The sequence below is a fragment of the Larimichthys crocea genome, chromosome XXI (genome assembly GCF_000972845.2).
Source record: "Larimichthys crocea isolate SSNF chromosome XXI, L_crocea_2.0, whole genome shotgun sequence".
Classification (NCBI taxonomy): Eukaryota; Metazoa; Chordata; class Actinopteri; family Sciaenidae; genus Larimichthys; species Larimichthys crocea.
Window position 1 is genome coordinate 21,823,120 of NC_040031.1, and position 21,128 is coordinate 21,844,247.

Genomic DNA, 21,128 nt, shown 5'->3' on the forward strand with positions numbered 1-21,128 from the left:
TCAGAGCTATCTTGATGGGTCCAATCGTTGTCAAAATAAAGTCTCTTACCGTTAATCTCAATCTTCTGTTGCCACGCTTTCCTTAGGACCAACTCTTTAACGTGAAACTCCAAAAAGTGAACGATTATTGATCTCGGGGAAGAGGCAGCGGCTGGCTTTGGGATCAGCGCTCTGTGTGCCCGCTGAACACGGAGCTCGAGTCCCTCCGGCAGGGCCAGGTGGCGTTTAAACAACTCGTTAACAAACTCTATGACAGAACCTCCTTCTTTTTCTTCTGGCACCCCGTAAATTCTGATATTATTTCGTCTTGAGCGGCTCTCCAGATCCACAATTTTTCCCCGCATCTCCGTGTTTTCTTTCACCACTGCCATTAGCGTTTCTTTCATCTCCAAACAGGCCGTCTCCATATCAGCTATTCGGGTCTGTGCCTCCGCGATGTTGGCATTTTGGCTCTGAAGTTCCCTCATAACTTCACCTTTAAACTCCGCGAGGTCGTCTTTCAACACTTTCTTGACATGGTTTTTGAATTTGTCCAGGTCCCGTCTCATTCCTTGTTTAAAGTCTTAGCTCTGTATGAAGCGTTGTCAGAGCTTGAAGCACAGCGTTCTGGTCAGTGCTAGCTTCACCTACCTTAGTTTCTCCGTTGTCCTCGTTATCCTCCTGTTCGGTGGACTCGGTCATTTCTGGGTTTTGTTGAATCTCACTCACATTTTTGTTCTTCATTTGACTCCTTAGGTTTCTCCCTCCGTCCATACTTGAATTGAAACGATATCAGCATTTATATCAATAGGAGGTACTTTATCCAAACCGACTTGCGGGAGCTCTTTATTATGCGTCCATCTTGTTGTAGCGCCGCACCGGAAGTCGGCACTATATCATGTTTTATCTACTATAGTGGCATCCCAACAAAGTAGGCAGTTCAAAATGGTTTGTCATGCAGAACCATTTGGGAAGTCAGTAAATTGATACAATTCTCCAGGAAAGCAGCGATTTAATCACATTCACTCCTTGGATCGCAGCACCATGACTACATCTCTACACCTGCATGGTGTCAAATGACACAACACAATTCACTGTGGCCCATGTGTGTTGTGGTTAACACGTGGTTAACGCTTCAAAATTTCCCAGAGGAGTTTAATTGTGTTGAGATATGGTGACTGTGAAGGTCATAGCATGTGACTGCCATCATTTTTCCTGTATGTATACATTTACTCAGGCTTTATGTTTAATTGTCAAAGATTTAAAGGTCCATTAAATATAATTTTTTGTCATACTGGCATATACTATATATGTGTAATACAACACTATTTGTGGTGGCTTACTCAGGTTACACAGCAGTAATCTGACCCTTTGGATAGGAAGCACTGTGTCGCTCTTTATGAGCAGCTGGCATCTTGCATGGCATCCTCTGCCATCAGTGTATGAATATAAGAGAATAAATTATTAGAGAATAATTGTCAAAAGCATATCAAAATGTGTTTTTTCATTGCAAGTATTTAGAGGAGCGTCCCAGTGAATCAAAATATAATGAATGGTCTCCTCAAGCAGTGGAGGCTCTGAGGGACTGATTCGAATGCACTGACTGGAGCGTCCTGCAGGAAGCACATGGTGAGGATATTTAGGGGGTCACCTACTGCACTACTGACTACCTGAACTTCTGTATGGTTGTTGTGGTTCCCATTAAAACTGTACGCTGCATCCCTAACAACAAGCCCTGGATCACCAGCAATACAAGAAGATGGCCAGCAGCACAGAAGAGGGGGATGCTGGGAGAGTCAACCAGCTAAACCTGTTTTGTAAAAGCTTTGATACTCCAGCTCCCACAGCCAGTGACTGCCCACTTCACACCCTGACCCCCAGACAGTTCAACCCCCTTCCCCACCACCATCACCAAGGATCAGGTGAGCAGAGCTGAGGAAGGCAGCGGGCCTGGACAGGGTGTGTCCAATGTTGCTCAAGGCCTGCTCGGTTGAACTGGAGAAGCCACTCCAGCATGCGTTCAACCTGAGCCTGCAGCTGGGGAGGTCCCAATGCTCTGGAAGACTTCATGTCTAATCCCAGTTCCTAAAACCAAACAGTCCAGGGTGCTGAATGAGTTCAGACCAGTAACTCACAGAGAGACCACAGTACGCCAGACTGAAGGACTGCACGTCGGACACTGTGGTCAGCAGCACCGGAGCACCACAGGGGACTGTGCTCTCTCCCATCCTCTTTACCTTGTACCCATCTGACTTACAGTATAATTATGGGCTCTGCCACATGCAGAAATACTCAGATGACACTGTGATCATTGGTTGTATCAAGGATGGATGAGAGGGAGAGTACAGGAGCCTGGTTAACGACTTAGTGAGGTGGTGCAGGTTCAACCATCTGCAGCTGAACACCTCCAAGACCAAGGAGATGGTGGTGGACTTCAGAAGGAACAAACTCCAACCTGTGTCCATCAAGGGGGTCGATGTAGAGGTTTATTATTCATAGCCTAATCAATTCCATTTGAGTTCTAAAAACTTTTGAGCTTCACCGCCTCATTAAAGACATGAACTCATGCTCTGCAAACACACTCTTTAAAGTGAATCAGAAGAAAATGTATTTGCTTTGTGCACAGTGTCCTCACCTGATGCACTTGTTCCTGCACGGCACTGCTGTAAGCAACATGTTTGAAACAGAAAGTGACAGTGGGAAGGCAAGGTGGAAGGTGCACGCAATGTTTATAAGTTAAGTGACTTATGTTTATAACTCATATGCTGCTTTGTCACGTCACCCGCTCAGCTAAACCCATGATATTTTCATCATCTCATCAACAGTCTCCTTATGACATCAACAGTCTCCTCAGGTATGAAGCTCTGCTGGACAGGTGCAGACTTTCCAATTCTGATGGGACTCTACATGAGAGTTCAGGTGTACCAGGCATGGTTAAGTGCTACTCTAGAATGTTACCAGGAATATATTTGAAATAACTTTATTGTGGAAACCCTCCCAGATCACTGGTGAGGACAAATACTTTACACTTAGAAACAAATTTACATCCCAGACACAATCTAATGTTCACTTTTAATAAGCTAAGTGTTTGTTCTGCATTCCACATTTCAATAGTAGCTTCTGCCCCCCCCCCCCCCCAAACAGACACAGTTTTTTAGTTCAAAATCCATGTCAGTTAGCAAATCACATCCAGGTCAAGGTTTTTACAATACCAAACACATTTCACCAGAATCCACATTCTGAAACTCTGTACACATTCCGGGCCAAGGCTTTTGGAATCTGCTGGTGAAACAAATTCACAGCAGACAGTTAATTTCAAGTTTCTTTAAGTTCTTCCCATTAGGTTTCATTCAACATCTTTGTTTTTGCTACAAATACACCATCATGATATAAATTAGAAACTGAAAGTGGAGGTAATATGTCTTCCCACAGAATGTCCAAGTGGACACTGAGCAGTTTATTCCTGTCTGGAGTTTGTTACCAAAGGACGGTCCACCTTCCTGAGCTTCCTGAGTATAGCTCAGGCCTTTTCATTCTGGGCTAGGCTGCCAGACTTTGAATGGTAGCTGAGATGATGTGGAGGGACTCCCCAAGATCTTTGATCCAGTTATAGTGGAGCTTGTACTGGTTTACAGTAATATTAAAATTCTTCAGCTGGAAGAGTACTCAAACTCCTTCTGTCCAACCTGTCTCCAGAATTTGGTTTCAATGTTTTCTCACAATCAGTAATGACAGTAATTTCTTCGGATTCACTTGCTGCAGTGCAGTCTGTTTCAGTGATGGGTCCCTTTTGACATTCAAGCTGTGAATTAATGATAGGTCAGGCTTTGATGACCCATACAGTCCTGTTGTAGCAGCACTGCTCGTGGTCACTGCGGGAAAGAATGATTGCTGTGAGTGATGCCATCACTGCAGGCGTGGCCAGTACTGTGACATGTCCGCATCACTTCCTGGAACTTGGACAGGGACCGAGACACCAGGAGAAATCAAACCTGGTGAAAGGAGAACAAAGCATGCATTAGTGTACAGTGTGACCGAATGCAAAGGGAATTTTAGAAGGAGTGCATTTTAGGAGGAGAAGGTATACAATCAGCAGGTATATCAAACAGCAGCCAATTAGTAACCTACCTGTTGACGATGTTGCAGAGGATGTCATTGACTGGCTGTTGATATGTGGCTGCATGTGTGGAGGAGTATATGTCTCATAACTTCTTCCATTTACAGTGGGGCTGGTGGGCAGCATGCAGGAATAAGATGTCTGGCTGGAAGCCTGGAAACAAACATTTATATTACCAATTAACACTCTGATGAGAGATTCACCATTTGCCAGGTGTCAGGCAAGATTAACAATGCTGTTACAGCTTTGTAACTATCGCAGCCACTTTTTTAAATTCACAAGTTCACTTCATTTGGACGTTTGTGTTGAGTCATGTTCACCCATGTACATCATCACTGATGATCATTGGTGGCATCATTGATTAGCTTGGCTGCCAATGTGACTCACCAACAAGCAGATTTGAGTTGGTATCTGATGTCTCAGCTGCAGTCACATACCCGATTAGCTGTGTATTTTGATGTTTTGTTAAATTATCTTACTTGCATAGGCAGGCTGGCAGCCATGCTGAAGCTGGGCATGGCTGGTAGGCTGTAGCTGTTGGACAGTACTGGATCTGACCTCCCCAACATGGATCCTGATGAGAAGGACACTAGAGAGACAGGGATGGAGAAATGAAGAGAACAAAGAAATTTGTACAATATCCCAGGCAATGTAACTTAACATACAAGGTATTAGAGAAAGTTGGTCCAAGAATTCGTTTAGCAAATCACAAGTAAATCTCATGTTATGTCAAATCACGACACCAAAAACTCAAGTAGTAGAGCAGATAAAACAGTTCACTGGATTTGCTCACATGTTCTAGCTGTGTCAAAAGCAGCTTTGTAAGTGCTAAGAGCTCTAATACCTAATTCAGTGTAAATCTTTAATTGGAATTCATGATGAGAGGTACTTTTCTGAGAAGTCTACGATTATAGAGTTCTCGATATAGTTAGAGGACTGAGAAAGAACCAAGCTAGATGTGTAAAAACAATAATAACACTTGAAGAGAACAGAACCATTGACAATGTTAACAGTAACCTGTATGACAAGTCACAACATCTGAAGTCCAAAAGGCCTGAAATTAAGCATTAAAACAATGTTCAACATTTGTTATGCTCAGAATAAGTGCTAGACAGATGTGTATATGTCCTCATCAGTACCTGGTGTAGTCGGTTGTGGTAGAGGCTGGTAAACACTGGCATTGAAGCTGCTGCTGATTGGTATATGGTTGGAGGAGTTGGACACCTGACGACGTTGATTTCTCAACTTTTCTTCTCTTCTCCATTTTGCTCGTCTGTTTGAAAACCAAACCTGCACATGCCAGAGTAAAAAAGTAGAAAATATTTGATTCTATACATTGTTGATGGAGGTATCTGGTTGGCAGTAAATGGGTGAGCTGGCAGGATGATTAGTTAGTGTGTGGTGTCGCGGCAGAAAGTGATGTTGAGCAGTGCAGAGGGAAAGGTGAGCAGTGAAGCTGTCAATCTAACAGGAAATGTACAGTGTAGGTAACTCCTCAAGACCAAAGACAAGCTCCTGTGTTTTCCAACTAGCACCACTGTGATGATCAGCAGGGCCTACACTGAGCCTAAAATCACATACTTGGGTGGTGTTGGTTCAGTGTAATCTGCATTCTTTATGGTGCTGTTGTTCAATAAGAGCTAGAGACTGATCACTGTATTTAATGTATAATAATAATGATATTTAATGAAAATCATACATACATAATTAAAACACACATGAGCTGACTTGTAAGCCTATGAAAGAAGAAGTCATAGAATCTACCTGTATTCTCGCCTCTGGAAGGTCTATTTTGTTGGCGAGGCGTTCTCGAGCAAACACATCTGGATAGTGAGTCCTTTCAAATTCTGGAACAAAAACAAAGTGTCACTTGATATAACGTTACATGACAACATCAGTTGTGCTGTGTCTAATTGATATACATCTGGACATCTGAATTTATAGGATTATGAATCAATGATTTCTAACAGCAGGAGCAGCTGCTGTGAGGGGCTGTGTTACAGCAGGTTCTCACATTCAGTATTTCTATGAATCATCTGTCTGGAGAACTGCACAACTCACATTATGGCCATAACAGACAACAAGATGTCTGAGTGAAGACGTGACTGACAGTTCACGTCTTCACTCAGACATCAAGATGGACCATTCCTGATTGGATAAATTCAAACCTGACTGAGCTGCTATTGGTCTTTCACGTGTTTCATTGTATAAATGTCTGTCTATGAACATATGCTGTCCTGACCTGTATGTAGCTGTGTACAGATAAACCATGTTACCTTTCTCCAGTGCTTCTATCTGGTCCTGTGTGAATGATGTCCTGTTTCTCTGCAGCTTCCTCTTCAGCTGAAGCCTCATCTGAGTCTCCTCTGAGTCCTCACCATTGGAACTAACTGATATGGTGTTCTCCCCTCCGTCTGCCTGTGGGCACTCTGCACCGAGGAAGGAAGGAACAAACAAATTAGTTTTAGTCAGATGACACTATGATATATTGTATCATGTGTTATGTATGAATTGTAACAGCCAACCTCAGGTCTTTACCTGCCTCACTGATATCAATATTTGGATGAAGTAAACAGGAACAGACATTCCATTTAACTGAGACTCAAGTTATAGATGCAGGAGTGGGTTTAGACTGATCTAAATGTATTTGCTATTTTAATATTCACAAAAACATCCCTGAAACAATGAGACCATTCTGAAGTTAGAACAATACTGAAATACTAACACGTTTTGCTTACAAGCTTAAACTCTCTTTTTACCTTTAACAGATAATTCATTATTTATATAATTTTATATTCTAAATAATACATTATTTACAGTTAATATTAGTCTATAAGCTCTCTCCTTCATATAATGGTTGCCATTTTATTCTCTGCTAAGATCTTTCAAATAAACACTGCTCACTTTGCTCTGTGTCCTCTAGATGTGTAAATAAGAACTGTTTGTGTTTAAAGATCGTTTCCACAAAGTGGCCAAAAATCTTAATAATTCTCTTCTTCTGGAATTTTGGTCCACATGAATAAATTATACATATCATACATTTGCTGAAGATGTGTCCTTCTCTGTGGCTGTGAATATAGTGGCTGTCTAAATCATCTGCATTTTGTACAACTGAAGTCAAAACTCTTTAATGACAAACAAACAAACAGTTGCCTTAATCATTTTTTCATTTCATTAATTTGATGTTTTATTATGCTATTTTCATAAATGTGCTTTAATAAATGTTATGTTGTACATACACAAGAACAGCACAAGGATAAACTGTTCCATGCTGACTGAATCTGCAGAGTCTTGCAGGTATATTAGCAACACCAACTACAACAACGCGTGCTGTATAGAGCACTTCACTAAAAGCCAAGTCTTGATCCGAGGAGACAATACAATATGTAATATTCAAATCCTTGAAATGAAGCCATGCATGTGAGTTAAAGATGAGTGAAGGTACAGGGCTTTTCAGAGTCGAGATCTCCAGCATGTGATCTCTGAGCAGACGGAGCTTGACTCCAGCTCCCTGTGGAACTCATGTTATTTGTGGTGCTAGCCTAATTATTCATTATCCCCAGCAGACAGAAACTGCAAAACAGAATGAAGCCATTGCTCAGTGTCACAATCAGTGAGGCAGAAAGAGACACAAATGAGAGCAGACGCCCCTTCTCCCCTCCCCTACACACACACACACACACACGGGCACAAACATGCCGTAGACTGATGAGGAGCAGCAGCCGTGGTAGTATAGCATGACTTGGTTTCACTGCTGTAATCCCAGGGTGCTGGAGGAGGAGCAGCAGCATATGAGTCTACTCATAGAGCAAATGGGGCCCTCAGCCACACACATGGAAAGAAAGGAAGCTGCTTGTGTCAGCTCTATACAATGTGTCCGCTGTTCCGTGAATTCTGGACAAGTGGGCGATTTACTCAATTTACTCTGGCTGCTTTTTAAAAATAATCATTAATGCAATGTCACTGAGTGGCACAATGGACAAAAATCTGACTTGATTGTGACTCGAGAACGGAACAGTATTCAATCTGAATCTTGGAACGTGAACACCAGCAGTGTTTGGGGGGAACTGAAACTATTTATTTGGATTAAACTTGCAAAGATGGAAAACCTCGTCAAAATAGGTGTGGCCTACAGCAAAGTCAATTTATTAACTGGCAGAGTAAGTCTTGCCAGCTTATGGCCAATTAAAAACTCTCCTGCAGCTCAAAAGCTCTGAGCTCTATCTTGTGTGATTGGTCGTTACTGAAGCTCTGCCTGATTGTAACTGTAGATTTTGTTTTCCTCTGCCCAGCCTGGCTCTTTTTGTGCTAATGTCACCAAAATCGTGAATTCACTGTTTGCGCTGCACTGAGACTTAAGAGAAAAAAGAGAAAAAATAGGCCTCTGAGTGTTCCTCCCATCTTAGTGAGTGAAGTCAAGTTCAATCAGGAAGACGATCTTACTGTATGCTTCGTTCACTTCATTCTTTCCCTCTCTCTCCTCATTAATGAGCTGACCAGGGCCGGTTTTTGCTATGGACCCAGGGCGCAATCTATGTGAGGGCACACAAGCGCCGTGAAAAAAAAAAAAAAAAAACGCTCCAGTTTTCTATACCGCTCATTTCCACGTCAATTAGTGGAGTGGGCCGCCATTGTCACTGCAACTTACTGCTGAGTCATCATGGACTTCCACTGATGCCATGACCCTTCCAGTGACAGTAGCTGAAGCAGAGAGGAGTTTTTCCAAGCTGAAGCTGATTAAAACGTACTTGAGGTCCACTATGTCACAGGAGCGTCTCTCTGGACTTGCCATCATCAGCATCAATTATACAGTAATGATGTAATTGATGATTTTGCATCAAAGAAGGCTGGAAAAGTCAAGTTTTAGATTGCACTTCACACCTGGAGTTAATGCCAGTTAAACAGGGTGAAAAATCTGCTACAGTTTAAACAGTCTGAAACTGTTCATATGGTATTAGGATGAATCTTTTTTTTTGTAGTTATTTATTTTATTTTATTTTATTTTTTAGCTTTCTTCAGGGATTTTTCAAACATGGTGGATTCTATGATGAAGGATTTGTGTAATTTACATCAGTGTTTATATACTGTATTTCATTTATTTATCTTGTGTTTTGTGTGTTTTTGTTATATATAATAAAGTAATACAAATCTAAAACACTGTTGTGTAGATGCAGGGTGTCAGCTGTCATTCATCAGTATAAAAGTCATCCCCACCCTCCTCCACCACATTCACCTTCAGTGATCATATCCAGTGCCTAGGTTGAGCTCATCAAAAGTCCACTCTTCACCACCTCTACTGTCTAGACTCCATGGAGACTTCCTACACTAATGATGTCTTCACCAAACCCACTAAATATAATAATGTCTAATCAGAAAACCTTCTCATCTTCATTTTACATGTCAATAAATATAGAAGCTGTGTTAGCAGTAGTATGAGTCAGTGTCCTACCAGTGGTAGTGAGTGTAGTCCCTGTGTACCACCCTGAGCGTCCTCCCCAGGTGCTTTGTCCATTGAGCATCTTGAGTTTGTCAAACATCCCTTCAGCTCCCACTGTGCCCATTTGCTGCTTGTCACTGGCCAGGTTCCTGAGCACACGATTAATTGATGAAACCTGGTGATAAACACACCAGTGTCATTACATAAGAGTAACTGGTGATGACATGTAAAGAACCTTAAGGAACCAAACATCCAAAACTGAACCAAAGCATTAATGATCTGCTGTCAACATTCAGCCAGACACTTAAAGTCTATTTGGTACATGCCATTGACTCATATGCAGTTCAAATAACCTGCCAGCTATTAGTACCAAGTCAACCTGCAGGTCTGCTGTTAGTGTAACAAATACATCAGCTGTCATTTACAAGGTTTTACTGATTAGTCTAGCTGTGTGCCTAGCTTGTGCTACATAGACTTATTGACATGACTTGGCTGAAGAACAGAAGGGTCTTACACTGGGTATATTGTCGTTGGTGCAGACTCCCTCTGCCAGCAATCGGTCTCTGATCTCCCAGGCAAAGATGGATGGGCACTCTCTCTTGTACTGAGCGATCTTTCCCACCACCTCTGGAGTGGCCACCCTGGGTTTACTTCCCCCTATGGCCCGTGGCCGGATTGAACCTGTCTCGTAGTACCTGCCCAGGATTTTACTCACACAGCCGTTGGACACCTGGACACAAAAATAACATCACACATCACACAGATTGTTGGGTCTGTAGAAACATGGTACAAGTACATTAATCTTTAATAACATAACACAAAAACCCCCCACCAAAGAGTCAGCAGTGGTGTTGCTTTGTGGGTAACGTAGACGCCAGGTTTTGAGAAGGAAGAGAATGTGTGGAATTTTTCCCAAACTGTCCATCATGTCTGACAGTGTTTTAGAGTTGTGACACTGAATTTGACTCTTTAGAGAAACCAACTGTGATGGTAGGAACCAGGAAATGAGCAGTGGTCCCAAATGTCAAAATCAGATGTTTTATTTATTTTTTCATCCATCCCAATCTTCATGCTACAAGACATGAATGGTTCTCACCTTCACACCACAACAGACAACAGTCAAAGTTTACATGACCACCAGACCTTGTCAGTTAACCACTGAAGCCCCAGCCTCTTTTTTAGGCCTCTGCTCGAGAATGACATACCCAAAATGAATAGAGTATATCTCTGCAACTATAAGGTCTATTTGAATAATTTTGTCATAATGAAGGGAACACTTGTGACATTTGTTCAGATGTGTGTGTTCAGATGTATGTCACTGGCTCAGAGTAAATTAAGATGAGCACAGCATAAATTAAAGATTTAAATTCAAACTTTTACAATGAGGTGTGTGGGTTGGTTTTATGGCTCTATATAGATTCTGATATATGATCATTCATATGCTTGGTGTTGAACTAGTGTTTGGTGTGTGTAAATATGACTTCTATATGCTTGTAGCAAAGTTTATTCTGTTTCATTTAATAGAGTGAGTAATGTAGGTCATAGGATTCATTATAGTTTGTACAGTGACATACAAGGTAGGTGCCACACTGAACTCTATGAACATCCATCCAGGGACGTGGCGTTTAAATCAATGTGACTCTTCAACCATCTTACAAAACCTGCACAGGCTACAAGCGCTCAGCACAATGGGTTTACCTGTAGTATTCTGGATATGTCACAGGGTCGAGCTCCACTGTGTGCCAGCTCCACTATCTTCTGCCTGGTTGAATCAGGTAAAGGTCTCCCATTCACAAACACACCTCCCAGCTGGTTTACTCCACTGTGACCTACACACACACACACACACAAACACACAGAAGGTAAAATAAAGGTTTTCAGAAATTGACCAACTGAGCTATATTTATTGTACCATGATTAAAAAAAAGATTCAGTTTAAAGCAAAATTAAATAACAAACTGAGTGTTAATGAAAAGAGAAGTCTACCCACAATGAACTGAATAACCACACTGATGAGGAACATGCAAGAGAAGAGGAAGGACTACAACAGGGAACATAGCTTAGAGGAGATGAAGAGTATTTTAGGCCTTCCTTAAGTCAAAAACATAGTTTTGATGTGTTTAATGGAAGAACTTTCTGTTTCAACAGTTGATGATCAAGATGGTAAAAGTACACTCAATTTGAGTGGTCATTACAACAATGTCAGATGCCAGATGCTGTTGTTCCATCCCCTGAAGGACTAACCCGTATCTGTTTAGGTTTCTGGCAAGGTGGTGTGCAGCTCTGTACTACAGCACCGAGAGAGCAGAACGTTATAATGCTGTCCTAGTTCACATGATATTAGTTCTCTTTTTCAAAAATGCCATTCAAAACATAGATGATGTGTTCGTTTATTATCTGAACTCAACATTTCATTGTAATACATGTGGAGTGAATTCAAAACATTTTTTACTGTAAAATAAATTCAGTGACAGATTATTATTCCTCCTATGAAATTCAATTTTTTAAGAATGATCAGAATATTGCTGCAGCTGTAATTCTAAAGAAAAAGAAGAACTGGGACCTGAGAGAGCCAGTCTAGAGTGAGAAATCCCCAGGATGTCATCTGGAGTTCAGACAGCTGGGCAGTGAAGAGCAAACTGTTAAAAGTCAGCTTTCGGAGCCATCACTGATAAATGATGGAGCTGCAGACGGGCTCTTTGTAGGTCTCTGTGTGCAGTTTGATCCTGATCTGCTGATCAACATGTTGCAGGTATGACACATTTCTCTCAACATGCAGCAGCAGACCACAGTGTGTGCTGTGGCACTGTGCAGGTTAAGTAGGGATTTACACTGAATCAATTCTCTATTGTCTGTTAATGGCTCTGTGGGGGAAAGCATATTGCAGATTTATAAACCTCTCAACAGGACATTAATAAATCATACACACACACACACACACACACACACACACGCACGCACGCACACACACACACACACAGTGAAGTGGTGCTGCTATCAAAACAGGTTTCACTATAGACTTCAGTCAGATGGCTGCTACAAATATGAATAATAACAATGTATTCATGTTTTAAAGAATAATGAGCAGAACATGTAAGCAGGGTGGGAAACATCCGGACATCCTGCAGATACCTCCATTTGATCAAGACATGAACCTTTTTAACCTGCAGATTTGATCTGACAGTACATGCTGAGCTTGAATAAAGGTTTGAGGCTATGATAAATGACATGACAGACTGACACACACATTTATACACTGGTGGCTAACTGCTCATGAGGAGCAATGCAGCACTCACAAATGATCTAATGTCACCTACACACACACACACACACACACACACACACACACACACACACACACACACACAGTGTGAGCAGTGAGCCTGAGCAGTTTTTATCTGTGGGAAAGGGACGAGTTTCTCAGAGACTTTTGTTGCAAGAAAAGTATTAATTCTCTGTTTAAATATATAAACCTGACCTTTGTTTGTATTTGCCTTACTGTGCCTGATTTTCTAATGACCATGTCAATTATAACAGCTGTTGGTTAAAAGCATGAAGTATTATCATGTTTTAATGTTGTTAAACTCTTTGGGCTTGTTTGATGGATGGTTAAATCGACAAAGGATTTGATCTGGCTTGCCAAACTAAACTCTAATCAACATGAATAATAATACTAACAAATGAAGCATGTCTCATCAGAAAACTCTCACCTGTGCTGATGAACAACATATTTAGGTATGTGCCAACACAACCTAAATATGTTCTTCATAGATGTGTTGTCACATTGCTGAATGTCTTATTTATCTGCACACTTTTTATCCAAGTTCTAGAAAAAGCCAGCCACAGCTGTCCTTGGCCACACATGACGTATTAAACTCAAACATAGATCCTGCTGTCGTTCTTGCTTTCTCTCCTCCATCTCTCAGCCTCTTACAAATTGTTGTTTTTGTTGACATGTGTCTGACTGCTGAACCAGCGCTTTACACAGTACTTGTCAGAGGGCCTCTGTATGTCCATCCTGTGTACTGGATGCAAAATGAAGATCAACACTGCTAATACTACTATGTGACTGTGGTCGTCCACTAATCAGATCCTCGGCTCCTCCAGTCTGCATGTCGAAGTGTCCTTGGGCAAGATACTGAACCCGAAGGCTGCATCGGTGTGTGAATGTGTATGAATGGTTAGATCCACAAACTGATGAGCAGTTGGCACCTTGCATGGTAGCCAATGCCATCAGTGTATGAATGTGTGTGAATGAGATATGTAGTGTAGAGCGCTTTGAGTGGTCAGAAGACTAGAAAGGCGATATATAAGTACAGTCCATTTACCATTTAAAAACATTATGTTGATGGAAACATACGCCAAGTCTTCTTCACTCTCTCTATGATAACAATATATAGAATACTGTCTATAAAAAGTGTCCAGAGATATCATCTGTTATGGTCTGGCATCTTATAAATGAGCTTAAATTGAATGGGAAAAAGATACTAGACAGCAGTAATAGGTAGTAGTAATATGTTGGCACTAAAAGACAAAAGTAAAATGTAATCGACTTCCTGCGTGCCTTTGTAATTGCTAATCATTTCTTTAAACAGTGATTAATGAAATAAGTAATTACACTTATTGCCCCCCCTTACTCTACTAGAAACCCAGATGGATAACCTGGATCACAGAGGGTTTATCTACCGACACACCTCACACTGTCATGGCTTTAAACTTCTCTTCTGGTTAATTAAATTATAGGACGAGTCGTGGCCCCTGTAGAAGCCGCTGTTGACTTTAAGTGTGGCGGTGGATTATTTCACCCTTTAGCTCTCCCCCACGCTGCCTCACATCATGTTCACTTTGTGTTTAGGGGTCGATTGTTCTGCCGTAGAAATGTTAATCACAGTGTCATTTCCCAGAGGAACGCACTGAGGATTTTCTCTGCTGACACACAATTAATAGACAGACATATGGAGTCAATTTGGCTGTGGTCCCTCTGTGACACACACACATGCAGACACACACACACACCGAGCTATCGGCCCCTGGGAGCAGCTCAGCAGCTTTCACTTTAAATCAGCTCATTCACACTGAACCTGACTGAAATAACTTTCACTTTTAGCACACACTGTTATTATCTGAACCAAGTGAAATGACAAAACACGCCGTTTGTCCCTGTGAATACATAGAAATACATGTCTGAAAGTCTGAAGTTTGGTGGTAAGCAAACATGATTTGGTTCAGTTTAAGGAAACATTGTGCTTTGAGTTGAAATTATGCTTCGTTAAGGTTATTCCTATTAATAAGTTTGTTTAATAATAATATATTGTATATATTATTATATATATATATAATAATAATAATTTCTATGTAATAATGTCACCCGACTTCCTCAATCACTCCTTGTAAGAGAATATAATAATATACTGATATAATATTATATAACATATGATATATTAAATGACTGACGCTGCTGTTTTGATTTAATTTGATTTAAATTTAATAATTGCAAGGGAAGTCTGCATTTATTTGACTTTTTTTTTTCTTTAAAAACTGAAGATGGAAATCAAAATCAAATCAAATCAAATCAATTTTATTTGTATAGCCCAAAGTCACAAAGTACATTTGCCTCAGAGGGCTTTACAATCTGTACAGGGAGTGACACCCTCTGTCCTTAGACCCTCGGTTCGAGTGAGGAAAAACTTGCCCACAAAAAACCTTTAACAGGGAAAACCCTTTTAACAGATGGAAGCATACGTCTAGGGACCAGAGAACTCATGGAGACATTAAGTCCTGCAGAGATTTTAATATTTGAACTATGCAACACGCTTAGCTATCCAACTTGCAACCTATGCAAACACACACACACACACACACACACACACACACAAATATATGTAAAGAGAGTTAGAAGCTGAATAGAATGTTAGCGTTGGTGCAGTACACAGGAGACTGACTGAACTCACGTTCACTCCCTAATGTAACCTGTGGTTGATTTACTAATGACCTTCAGTTACTTCTCAACAGCCCGACCTCCAGCTACTCCATTTTCACTATTTAATTCATTTAAGTGGAGATGATGTGATAATAGTCTGACGTTCAATGTTACTGCCCAACAGAAACCTGATCAAATGTATTTCAAGCAGCAGCATCCAGTAACATCCAAGGTGAGATGGATGCAAGGGGCAGAAGCAGTGCAGTGTGGGATTAAAACTGGTCAGAGGAGAGATGCGGGACAAAGAAACAAGCAAAGACACAGAGAGAGAAGTAATCCACACACCTTCACTGCAGAGAGCATGGACCTCTTGTCCCGCAGTAAGAGAGAAGAAATCAGGTGCAGTTTATTACCAGTCCTAATGTTTCACACAGCCCAGAACTTTGACCCAACTAGTCACAAGTGTTTTACACAGATCATTAAAGAGTAATTCCAGTTTATCACAACTTATTTTCATTGTTTTCTTCATTATTTCTCACTGCTCGTGTTTGTTTGCCATGTGTCTTAACTTGGTTAATGTTACTGAAAAAATTAAGAACAAAAAAATGTAATCATTTTTTAATTGTCCAAATTGAATTCTAATGTGAAAATATAAAAACTGTTCTGCTCAGTGTCACTGAGCGGTTTGTGTGAGCTCAGCCTGTGCTGACACTAATCATTCAGTAAAAAAGATATGGTAAGATATGACAAACTTCTTTTTATTTCTTTTAATTCGCAGTCAGTCTCATATTATTATTATCCAGACTCTCAACTGTTATTGGTTTGTTTTTTTACCAGCTAGTGTTTTGTTGTTGCTGTTTCTGAAGACATGTGCCTGCTTTAGCCCAAACTAAACTATGAGAATGAAGCAAAGGTTTTACGACCAACAGCCAAATAACAAGGTGAACGCTCTGTGAGGCCGAGAGGAGCGGCAGATTCTCTGTACGCTTATCACTGGGATTGTTTTCAGTGTCATTTGATGTGGTTATCATAAATATATTAAAGCTGCTTAAGATGTAATAAACCAGAATTGTCCTTTAATATTAATACAGCAGAAAACATTACTAAGAGAAGGAGCGTTGACAGAGTGAAGGCTGTCTGTTTGCTGTTTGCATTCAGTTTTGTCCTTAAAAAAAGGACAACTTAAAAAACGGCCTGTCAGTTGCAATAGATCATAACTGTGTTATTAAAACATTGTTTTGTCTTATGTCTAATAACAACAACACGATGTGGACATGTAACTCACTGTTTTGCATCATGGAGGCCACACCAGTCTCCCAGCTCGTTTGACTTCTGAAATCTGCACAGACAGAGAATGATATTCTTTTATAGTGTTATCATGTACAACACACACACACACACACACAGACATCATCTTTTCCTGGACACTGAATTACACACTGAAGGAATCTGGATCTCCACAGGTCAGTTTTTGTCTCATCAACTTTTCTGCAGCCGTGAGGAAGAAAGGAACTTTTTTATCAGACAGAAAAAACAAACTAGACAGTGTCTGGACAGAATGGCTGAGTGCCAAACCATTCTGTGATTGGTTCATATGCTAATGTATGCTAATGTACATAAAGTTATGAGCACAGACTTGAGTCCTGCTCTGGGAGTCCAGCTCTCACACTCAGGTCCAGAACCATTTCACATCGGACACAGCGGAGGATTGTTTTTGAAATGTATACTCATGACTTTACACTTAAGACACATGAGCCACATGTCACTGTGCTATACACATCAGTGTTTTTCATTTTCTCTTGAAGACATCACACACTGTCAACTGTCAACAATTAAAAGCCAGAAATGTCTCCATCTGTCTTAAATCACCTGTGGGGAAAAAGTCAGAACACATCCAAAATCAAATCTGCTTCAGGGTCAGTCCGATCACTTTCATCAGCACAGTGCACAGCACGCAGTGTGTCGATCGCTGCACAGATGGAAGAAGAGCTCCAGATCATTGTGTTGAAATGAGAGAAACAATAATAATAATAATAATAATAATAATAATAGAAATGTTATTTCATTTCAATGTTTTTTTTTTTTTTTTAAATGACACAAATAAATCTGATGAAACTTCATGAACAAACTTTGGGTAACTGCAGAGTTCTCATATTTATTTTGTCTAAATGTGTTCAGTTTCTGAATATTGCCTTATTAATGAAAGTTTCTCCTAAATTTGATATGAATGGAGAGGAATGAATAATATTATTTCCTTCACATTTATCCACAGCAGAATTTTACACTTTGTTCAGTTTCAATTGGAACAATGACACAGTCTGCTGTCTGCCAGACAAGACAATAATCATATAAGGGCCTGGTTATAATTCTATCTATAAGTATATAAATAAAGTGTCGTGCATTCTAAGCAGAGGAGTGCAGTGTGAGGATGATGCAGTTGAACTGCGTGTTGTCATTCATGCAGGGAGCTCCTGACGTTCATCCCGAGATTCAAACCCAAGTCCTTTTAGTTGGGCTTAAAAAACCGAAGCAATAAAAGCTTCAAAGCGGCGCATTCTGCAGGGCTCTTGTCATTAACAACCTGAATAATGAACATGAAGCAGCTCCACACACACACACACACACACACACACACTGGCCGGCTATAGGCACCTTGTCCCCGCTATAACTCAGCGCCTTTCTGCCAGTGAAAGGAGACAAAGAGCCGGAGGAGCGGAGCCGCGGCTCTGCTCGGTAAATACCCGCCAGGCTTTGTGTGTCCGCGGGATTTTGGTGTCGTTGCCTCGTTAGCTGCGGCTCGTTAAAAACCCTGCGACACAAAACCGCGGCGGGGAGCCCAATTTGACCAGTGCAACTGACATAAAGGAGTTCTGTTGAACACACTGATGACAATATAAAAGTTTCATTCAGCCGCGTTCAGCGCTCATATGAGCAGAAAAGAGCCGAGAGAGACGGAGCCGCGGCCGGGGACACGCTGCGGGAGCCAGCTGCCTGCTCACAGTAATAATAATAATAATAAAATAATAATAATAATAATAATAATAATAATAATAATAATAATAATAACAATAATAATTGTATATTTCTATTTTTATTTCAACACTGTAATATTTATGAGGCTGCACTGAGATTTTTAGGGATGAGCTGAGGTTACTGTCGCTGCTGAAAAATAATAAAGTTATGTTATAAATATTGTTATAAACGTTGGGGTCGGCCTGTGATGATTTACAGAGAATGTGTGACAGAAAAAAAAGAGTGGAGGAACTTTGATATGAATGTTATGTTTGCGGCCTGTGGTGTGTTCAGGGTCCGTCTGTGCACAACACATGAAAATAAAGAAATGACTAAAACTTGTCCATGAAGAGTGTGTGTTCACATGAAGAGTGTGTGTTCACATGAAGAGTGTGTGTTCACGTGAAAAGTGTGTGTTCAAATGAAGAACTTCTTTTTTAAAGGTTTTTCATGGTGTCAAACATCAGCACCTGAGTTTGACAGAATATTGTTATTAGAAATAAATGTTCAAATCAAATGAGTTCATTTTAACGTGCTGGATGAATTCATTCTGACCCGATTAATCATGCAATTAATTGGCTTCGATTTAGTTAAGACGTTAATTAACATCGGACTTAATTAGATCGTCAATTAAAACGAACTCGATTGTCTTCTATCAGCTCCGCTGTCTGTTACACAAGCTATTTAGATCCGTGTTTGAACGTGCTTCAACATCAGCAGCACGTTCAAAACAGGTTTCTGACGGAGGCTGCGCGTGCTGCGGCCTTCACTCGCTCGCGGAGATGGAGGCCTTCATTCACAAGTTCCGATCAGCTGCTGAGGGGAGATGATGGAGCTCAAAACAAACTGCTGTCAGTGAAATAAAGGGGTCAGCGTGGAGTTTAGTCTGACTGTCTGAGAGCAGAAAGGGAAGACTTACAGAGCATGAACTCATCTGATTTCTGAGTCCGCTGTCATCTGAGGACAGTTTCCATGTGTGTGAATGAAAAGTCACGAACCAACAGGAGCATGATGTCTGTCTGTCTGTCTGTCCTCGCTGTGTTCAGGTGAAAACACGCGATGCATCAATCACAGTGGATTTAAAACGGCTCACGTGCACGCGGACACTTTCTAGAATACACCTGTGGACTTCTGAAAAAACTCCAAATCCGGCAGAGATGATTAATAATCCAGAAGAGCGTCCAGCGACACTCTGCTGTCTGTCTGTCTGTCTGTCTGTCTGTCTGTCTGTCTGTGTTTAGCTCTTATTTTCTGTCTGCGTGGATTCAGCCTAACCCTGAACCCGGCCTACAGTCCAGACTTTGGCAGCTGTGAGCTGGAGCACACTGTTCACACACACAAATAGAATAAAATGTGTTCTTTAGAAAACAAATATGAGCAACAGCAATCATCATTCTTATGTTTGTCTGTGATAACACTTTGTCCTCAATGTCTATTTTTATGAGTCAAGTGAACTGCACACTAAACTGCATCTATTGGTTACACAGAGATTTTTATTTGGTAGATTAGATTAGATTAAAATAGAATAGTCACTGGTCAATGGAACTGTTAATAATATATCATAATATTTAATTATATAATAATATATTTCCATAATTTAAGAACAATACATTTAAATGAACTTTTCCACTCTGTTTGAAAGGCTGATCCAGAAAACCTTTCTCTCAGAGTAATCACAGCTTCCTGTCTGTTTCTCCTCACCCCTCTGAATTTTTTCTTATTGTTTCCAGTCATTTAATTTGTAAAATGTCCTTTTTTTCTTTCCCTTTTTTACTTTTTCTTTAACGTTACACTACACACATGTCTGCTTTCTTTCTAAACCAGGTTCCTCTTTGCCAACTTGTATTCATCCTTATCTGCTAAAAAAAACCTGTAACTTTTTAACTCCGTGGTCCAACTGATAGAGAGAGAAGAGAGATGTGTGTGTGAGAGAGAGAGAGAGAGAGTGAAAGAGAGAGGGAGAGAGAGAGCAAGAAAGAAAGAGAGCGAGAGAGAGAGAGAGAGAGAGAGAGAGAAAAGAGAGATCAAGCTTACCTTTCTGTGGCATGCTGTAGAGGAGTAAAGTTTTGGTTCGTTTAGTTTTCCAACAGCTCCTTTCTTCTATTCTTTCCTCCAATTAGTTTCTCCTTGACTGAGGAGACAAGTGCAGAGAGAGACAGAGCTGCTCCTCTGAGAAGGAGGGAGGAGAGAGAGGGAGGGAGGGGAGGGAGCGAGTGGGAGGGCCGAGAGAGAGAGAGAGAGAGAGAGAGAGAGAGAGAGAGAGTGGAGGGGATGGAGTGTTTGAGCCATACTGGTGAGAGCTGTGTGTGTGTGTGTGTGTGTGTGATCCCACTCAGCTTCTCTTCACTTTATTGGCATGAGGTAGTCAAATGTTCAGAGTCAGACAGCACTGATACAGTTCACATAGAACAGTGACAATAATACACACACATGAACTTGAGTGTGTGTGGTGTGGGGCTGGGCTCGGTGCCATGAGGTCTCAGTATGCTTCACACAAACTAAAATGTAGGATGTAAAAACGTGCACAAGTGTTTCTAACTGATTTCACGTCTTTGGTTGTTCACATGAGACATAACAGAAGTATCCTGTGAATGAAAAAAGCATCTTGGTCAATCAGTCGTGGCTGTTGTATCATCCAGTTCAGAAATGTACCGAAGGTGACA

The 21,128-nt window shown here is 40.9% G+C and overlaps 1 protein-coding gene across 2 annotated transcripts; it reads right to left on the minus strand.

The window, feature by feature from the left end:
• Window positions 1-3,159: 3,159 nt before the first annotated feature.
• On the minus strand, window positions 3,160-20,580 carry LOC104938470 (paired box protein Pax-6). 2 transcript variants are annotated; one of them, XM_019256005.2, is made up of 11 exons: window positions 20,500-20,580; window positions 16,739-16,792; window positions 11,232-11,362; window positions 10,048-10,263; window positions 9,546-9,708; window positions 6,373-6,525; window positions 5,861-5,943; window positions 5,236-5,386; window positions 4,576-4,685; window positions 4,108-4,249; window positions 3,160-3,971 (listed from the first exon to the last, which is right to left on the minus strand). In XM_019256005.2, exons 1-11 carry the CDS (start codon window positions 20,510-20,512, stop codon window positions 3,886-3,888), a joined length of 1,302 nt encoding a protein of 433 aa, XP_019111550.1. In that variant the 5' UTR covers window positions 20,513-20,580; the 3' UTR covers window positions 3,160-3,885. The 2 variants fall into 2 exon arrangements, with proteins under 2 accessions (XP_019111550.1, XP_027128738.1); XM_027272937.1 differs by lacking the exon at window positions 20,500-20,580 and adding an exon at window positions 19,385-19,453.
• Window positions 20,581-21,128: the final 548 nt, after the last annotated feature.